The sequence below is a fragment of the Cannabis sativa genome, chromosome 6 (assembly GCF_029168945.1).
Source record: "Cannabis sativa cultivar Pink pepper isolate KNU-18-1 chromosome 6, ASM2916894v1, whole genome shotgun sequence".
Taxonomy (NCBI): domain Eukaryota; kingdom Viridiplantae; phylum Streptophyta; class Magnoliopsida; order Rosales; family Cannabaceae; genus Cannabis; species Cannabis sativa.
In genome coordinates, this window is record NC_083606.1 from 64,982,611 (window position 1) to 64,990,762 (window position 8,152).

The window sequence follows — 8,152 nt, forward strand, 5'->3', positions numbered from 1 at the left end:
AAGAAACATTAGAAACTAAATTAATTACAATTTCATCTAAATATCTATGAATATACAAATAGTATTTTAAAAGCATTGTTATTGTTTTTTTATTTATTAAAATGTCTAAATAATTTAGAAAATTATACTTATTCTTATGTTTCCAATAACTATTAAATAAATTTTGTTGAAAAAAACACAAAACTATTAAATTTCAAAAAGAATTAAAGAAACATTAGAAACTAAATTAATTACAATTTCATCTAATTTATATCTATGGATATACAAATAGTATTTTAAAAGCATTAAAAGTATTGTTATTATGAACTAGTTGTGCTTAACAACACCTAAAACCTAAAGAGTTACATTACAATTGATTAATAATATACTTAAAAGTTATTTAATTGATTTATATGAAATCGAATACTACTTAATTGCACTAATAGCCATATAATACTTAAAACTCATACTGATGCCTCATAGCATTAGTCTTATGTTAAATATAGCATTTATTTATTAATTTGCTTTGATAGTGTAAGAATTTTAGGTGGTTTATTAGTTTTTAAAAAGAAAATTAACCAAGTGCATCAGAAATATGTGTGGAGGTTGAATAAGTTTTCATAAATACCACTAAGTATAAAAACATGCATAGTATCCTTCCTTCATCTACAATAACATAATATGATAAAACATGATCAAAACTTTAACCTATACTAAAATTCTACTACTAAAGAATATACATATGCTCCTTAAACTTCCAATACCTACCATCAAGAACCACAAAATAAGTCTGAGATTTTCTTGAGAATATTGATGATCAACTTCTTGGGGTTAATGTCAGCTACAACGACGATAAGTTACTTCGCTTAATTCCGCTCAGGAGCGTCCCCAATAGTACGCCTGGCGCTAAGATTCCCGACATATGACCATACTTTATCCAAATCAGAATTTTTCTTCAGAGCAAGAGATGTCCTTCCGGGACTTCCATCAAGTGGCGTCGAAGAGAACATAGATGGGGTAGCGAGAGGCGATGCAAAGGGTGTGTGATGTATGGAGAAAGGACTGGGAGATATCTTCTTCTGGAGAGGAAGACCGCCTAGTCCACCAGATCTCCCAAAGAGATCCGGTGCTGACTGTGAATCAGCATTTTTCTTGATGGCATCGTCAACGTAGAGGATGTCATCAATCCTCGCCATTATGTTAAAGGCTAGACTCTCCATGACTCTCGAGTAGCTCTCGAGAATCGACTGCCCCACATCCTGCAATGAGAATGGAAATGGAAATTCTTTTAGCAACCGAAAAAGAATCGAGGAAAAACTAATTTAAGAAGACAGTATGTTAAATAAACTACTTTATTGTATTGAATTTTGCTCATGTCCAATGCAGTCTGTGGAAGGGTAGGGAAACGATTTCTCAGGCTGTTTAAGAGAGATTCTGCTCGTTGGGCTAACAAGAGGTTTTTGTCAATGTCGGAAACAAGGCCTTTGACTTTGCCACCCCAAGAAGAACGCTTTCCCTTCTTACCAGATGATTGTTTCCTACAATCCTTCTTTTTCCAAATATACACTGCTGCCTCAACCCTGTTAACTATCTCAATAGTCAGATGTTCAGATGAGAGGTCCAGACAATCAAGTAAGCATTCTGGGGAGAATTGTTCGGCTGTTATGTAACGATAAACAATATCACCAAGGCATGCCTTTCCAGTCTGTTGTTTTTGAATTGGACAGGAGATAATGTCAGTTACAATTCTTAATGCCAATAAAACCGTAATTTACAATTTCCTAACATTGAAGTAAATGAGAATCAACGTACAGAATTAATACTCTTAAACAAATGCTTTTTAAATACGGATTTAATAACATTGAACAACCAAATGAGTTACTAAGACAGTGCAATTAATTGTCTATAATGAACTGATCACATACCTTGGGTAATGAGTCCAAGTATGCTCTGGGAATCTCCATCTCTGCAAGCATATTACTGTTAATAGTCATTGCAGCCTTAAGTATCTGATTGGTACAATCCTTACATTGCTGCAACCTCTTCCGGGCATCATCTGAGAGTCCATTAGGAGGAACTTTTGGATATGGAAGCCACCACTTATCTTCCTGCCTAATTGAAGGTCTTCCACCAATCATGTATCCCTTTCCATCATTAGAATCGTCAAGAGCTACATTTCGATCGACATAGGAGAATTCCGTGTTGGAAAACCCATCAAGCATAGCCAGAAGCATTGCATCAAGCTTTCTTAATGCAGGGAGGTTAATGTATAAGTCTGCACGAGGCCGACTCTCCATAACTTCAAACGCTCCCCCACCTGGGAACGGCTGTGTCGTAGGTACAAGCTGAACAATAGAATCACAAACAGATAATAACCACTCCATTTCTCTACGCCACATTTCCTTTTTCTGCTGAGCAAGAGGCTCTAATCTCCATAGCTCACCAAAAACAGTTGCTGCATCAAAGATCAAAACAAAATTTAAAATAAGTAAAAACATTACAGATGCTAGAATCCATAGAAATACAATTATATAAACCTTTGTAATCATTAAGTATGGAGATTAACCCGAAAGATTGGTTATGGCATTAGATATGGCTAGGGCAGTACAGACTCCTTTTCCACCTCCAGACATATCTTCTCCAAGCAGAAGCTTAGCAAATCTCTCCTTCATCAACTCAACCTCTGCAGATTTATAATAACAACAAAAATTATCAAATACTCAGCAAAAGAAATGACACACAGGATCTCTCTCAATTCTACGTGAATAAATAAAAATACCTACACATTCCTAAGAAATTGGTATGATTAAAGCTCAATAATTTTATTTTATTTTTTTTCCCGGGAAACAAACAAGAAAAATGCAAATTACACAAAAAAAAAACAAGATCTCAAAAAACGTTTGAGATTAATTTCATTACCTATATATATGTATGTATGTGTATATAGTTTCTCTCTGAAACGAGCCAAACACCATGACTAAATAATCTCTTTCCAGACAAAATTCATAAATAAAACAATGTAAATTATAACCATACCAGATAACTCAGTATCACGTTTTTGAGGTTTGTGGTCCCAACTAACCAACCCCTTCCCACCAATAAACGGAAGCATAACCGGCAAAGAAAACGGGAATTTGTCGGCAGCCATCGGACGTGGAGAAGAAGACATTGAACTAGAAGCTCCTTCAGCATCAAACCTCCGGCAAGAGAAACTGCTACAACTCTCCGACTCACTAACGTCGGCACTCAAGCTATAGCTTCCGCAACGTTCACTCTGCTGATCGGAAACGGCTTCATCATCGGAAGAGACACTTCCCATTGTTGAAATAATAATAATAAAAAAAAAATGAAGAGATCTCGTTGGTAAGTCACATTCGCTGCCTTGAGCCGTAATAGTACCGCAGCCAATTATCACCGAAACTTTCGCTTCCTTCCTCGCGTGGTCTGAGAATTCTGCACAGAGAGAAAGAAAGAAGAAGAAGATAAAAAGCAGAAGTGGTGGTGGTAGTGATGAAATGATAAAAAGCAGATAAAGTAACAGACACACTCTCTTTCTCTCTCCTCTCTTTTTCTCTTTCTCTCTCTTCTCTTTCTCTCTCTTCTCGCTCTTTTTTTCTCTCTTTTGTTTTCTCTCTCTTCTGTTTTTTTTTCTTTCTTTCTTTCTCTCTCTCTATAAAATCAATGGGATGGGGATTCTCACTCTACTGAAAAGGAAGGTAATTAAATTAATAATAAATTAGGGAAGGAGTATTTCCTAAAAAACTACAAAACTTCTTGGACTGGACCACTTCACACTTGACTCTATATCTTCTAATTTTTTTTATTTATTTTTTTTCTGGGTTTTTTTTTTTTTGTCTATTTAATTATTTATTTTTTTAATAAAATTTTATATTGTTTATGATAATAATTGACACAATACGATTTTGTAATGAAAAAACAATTCTAAAAATATAATGATATAAGATAAATGAAAATTGAAGATAATTTTAGAATTTTTTTTAATGAATTTATTCGTTATTTCTAAAAAAATAAATTATAGAGAAAAAATTATGAGCAATAAATAAAGAAACTTGATGTATTTTACATATTTTTTTAACTCAATGAATAATGCTTAGTTAAATAAAGAGATAATTATTCATTAAGCTAAACATATTTTAATATTAAAAAAATTGATGTATCATATAGTGTAAAAATTTAAGGTAAAATAAATAAAGTAGAGTTTTGATAATGTATTTTAAAAAATAGACTAAAAAAACTATTGAAAGTATTTTTTTCATTTTTTTTTATTATTGTATATTGGGGCACAATATTAAAATTAAATTATATTTTATTAAAAAATTATTTTTTGAGTGAAATATATAAAAAGAAAATTACAACTTGAACTTATAGATCCAAATCTTATCTTCTTTTGTTTTGTTTTTCCTATCTTAGTATAGTGGAATAATTTAATTTAAAAAATGACTTTAGGAATATAGGAGTATGTGTATGTAATGATTGATATTGGCTATCCTTTAATTAAAAAACTTCTATATTTTTCTATTGTTATATTTTTAAAGGAAAAAAATAATCCAAACTTTCTAAGGAAATCGAAATTTTTTTTTTTTAAGGAAATTGAAACATTTTTTTTCTTGTATTATAGATATTTTAATTATGTATAACAAATAATATCCGTTAAATCAACGTGAATTTAATAAACATAAAACTATATTATACATTTCCCCAAGGCTAGAATGTTAAAAGACTGATGTTATTGTAATATAAGAGATTATTTTAAGGTTTTTTTTTTTTTTTTTTTAAAGAAAATGCGTTAATTATACTAAGAAAAAGTTAGACCCATGAGGTTATTATAAGGGGGTTTTTGATAAAAATATTAAATTTTGAAGAAAAGTTTATAATTATACTATGATACAGAATTTTTATAAAAATTTTATTTTTTTATAAAACAACTGTAAAACAACAAAATAGAACAATTAAAATAACAGTGAAATAACTAAAAAAACAACTATGGAATAATAGTAAAAACTTAACACATTACACAGTATAAAATTTACACAATATTTTTGAAAAAAAATTCTGTCCCACAATAAAGAAGTAAAAAAGTTAAACATTTCAGTATGTGGTGTAAAAACCGTATTATAAATTAAGTTCGAAGGAATGTCATCAACATCCAAACAACTATATTGATTGTGGGTAAACATTATGGGCACAAAAATTATACTAACCGAGTTACATTAGAGAAAATACAACCTGCAAATAAAGAAAAAGTGCTTAAACAGTACCGAGGGTAATTCTCAATTTTTCATCTAGACTCCGAGAGTAATTCTCAATTTTTCATCTAGACTCCACTTCCTTTAGAGAGTTGATCACCAAAATTATATTATTTTGTTTGCATAACTAAAAAAAAAATCAAAATACTTTAATTTGACAAAATTATAATTGCTAGAACATGTAATTATTTTTTTATTTATAGATTTTCAAAAGGCATATTTATTTTTTTTTATTTTTAATTAATAAAATAAAAATAAAAATAAAACAAGTTAGGAAAGAGAAAATTATTCCCTAACATTTTTTTTTTATTTTTTTCTTAATTTGTGTGTGCTCTACTAGTTTCTCTTTTTCTAAAATTTAGTAAACAATTATGGAAATCAATACCATACAATTAATTCTCTTTCTCTTTAAGTAAACATGCCTCATTCTAAGGTTAACAAAAGGGACAAAGCGCTACAAGTAAGGTAGTAAAAAAGCCGCACAAATTTCACTTAGAGATGGCTGCCTACCACACATCAATAAAGAAAGAAGCAAGCCACTTCATAATATTAGACATAATTAGTGTTGTAAGTTTGTGTATGTCGTGCTGACCCATGGATTGAAATCCTCTGTCCCAATTGCATGTCCCATTGCCTGTCCCAATAATCAAAAACTGACACTTGTCTTCTTAGTTAATTTTCAACTAAGACTTGTTTGGTATAATCAAAGAGTACAACATATTAAATCATTTATTACTCTGTATAAAATATTTATACATATATATAGATAATAGAAAAATGAAGACAAGTGTTTTTTCTCTTTTTAGAGATGGATGAAATAAATCTGATGATAATCTATGGAACTAATCCTACTTGCCCATATTTTTTTTTAATCAGCTATAAATTAAATTAATATATATTGAATTCATTCTCTTGAATCATACATATTTTTCATGTATATATTATGTCTAAAAAAATATGCATCAACTAATTTCTTTTTACAAGTGTATCAATTTCCTTAGGCATATAGATTAAAACATATTGCTTTAGGTAATTTTAATTGAACATCATTCACAACATTGCAGAATATATGAAAATTTACAGAATTATATGTATTTTTATATATATATATGTAAATATGAGATATGAAAATAATACTAAGTATATATATTGCATTGGGATCCTATTATTTGATTTATTTATTGGTATTAAGTTATGTCTTCCAACTTTCTCAGAAAAATAAAAGGCACTCATGGATTTTTTCTTTCCAAACAAATCTTAATAGAGAATTAATTAGGAAGACATGTGTCAATTTTTGATTATTGGGACAGGCAATGGGACATTCAATTGGGACAGAGGATTTCAGTCCCTGACCCATCCCATTTTCGACTCGAGTATGAACATTTAAACTCATACCTGCTCTCGCCCCCGAAAGTCAATCCCCACCCCCGTCCCATTAGGGGTAGGTACCCGCAAGTATAATTGTCATCCTTAATGGGTTGTGTCGTGTCGTGTCAACATATTTAAAGGGTAGGCCTAGCACAGCCCGTAAGTTCAGTATTTTCATACTGTGCTTGGCTCGTGTCGACTCGTATTTCTCAAACAGGTCAGTCCATTTTCATATTCGAGCTTAAATTCGTGCTTTATTTTTTCATATTTTTTTACAATTAATAAATTATATGTATATTTTAAAGCTTTAGTTATATTTATATAAATTTTGAACAATACTTTATTGACAATTATATAAAACAATTATTAACATCATTAAAATTTAAATATTTACTTATAAATACTTAAATTTTTGTATCACACTCTATAAATAAATTAATTTATTATTTTAATTTTTTATATTTTAATAATTTTAATTATAAAATTATAATATTCAATATTATATTTAAATTTTATTATTATTTTAACTTATTTAGAATTGATAAATCCATATCTTATTATTATTAATAGTTTATAAGATTTTTTAAATATATCATGCTGTGTTTTTTGAATTGGTCGCGAGTCGTACCTTTCGAGTTAGTCTATTCATACTTACTTGTCTTGCATTTCGTGCTTATCGTGTCGTGTCGTGCTTAATTAATGACATATTTTTCGTGTCGTGTCGTGTCAAATGCCAATTTGTAACACCGTGTCGTGTCGTGTCCAATCTCGTATTTTTTCGTGCCTAATCGTGCTTGTGCCTTCTGGGTTTGTGTCAATTTCATGCCGTGTTATAAAACCCAACCCGTATTTTCAGCACTAGGACATCATTGACCTCTAATAGTAAATTACTATTTTTTTTTTTAAAAAAAAAACATAATAGTAATACTCTTTAAAAATATATATTTATATATATAGTTTCTTGGTCATCCTAAATCGATGAGTATTGCTATAAAAGGCTAGTAGTGTCTAGTATCGTGCACCACTTAAAGATAGTGTTTTACGATTAGTTAGCGATATTCTATAAAATTATTACATTAAATTAAATTATATGAGACATGATACTTAATTATACTAATATTGTATTACACGTGAGAATTACTAGGCACCACGTGTTTTTTAACAATTCTCTAAATTCAAAAGTGATGGTCTTTTATTATTCTATACTTATTACTTAAATACCAACCTAGGTAGTGAAGGCAATATCAATTCAGAGCCATTGGGGACTAGAAGATGATCACATGCCAAAGGTATACGAATTGTTTATTTGAGTTTATAGTTATTTATGATATTTGAGTCAATTTCAAATGTTATTTGACAATTTCATTCATATTGGTGTTTGGAAAATATTCATGACATTGTTTCACATTTGCCTTCCAAATATATGGATTACTCACCGGAAAAAATGGTGGAGATTATCAATAAAAGAGTAATTAATCAAAAAAAAAAAAAAAATGTAAGGCTAACATTAAATAAGAATATTCTTTTAAGGACATTAT

At 29.7% G+C, this 8,152-nt stretch overlaps 1 protein-coding gene across 1 annotated transcript; it reads right to left on the reverse strand.

The window, feature by feature from the left end:
* Positions 1-575: 575 nt before the first annotated feature.
* Positions 576-3,728, reverse strand: LOC115725455 (rop guanine nucleotide exchange factor 1). The gene is made up of 5 exons (XM_030654984.2): positions 3,016-3,728; positions 2,546-2,662; positions 1,905-2,434; positions 1,331-1,684; positions 576-1,238 (listed from the first exon to the last, which is right to left on the reverse strand). Exons 1-5 carry the CDS (start codon positions 3,296-3,298, stop codon positions 846-848), a joined length of 1,677 nt encoding a protein of 558 aa, XP_030510844.1. The 5' UTR covers positions 3,299-3,728; the 3' UTR covers positions 576-845.
* Between the last annotated feature and the right edge of the window lie 4,424 nt (positions 3,729-8,152).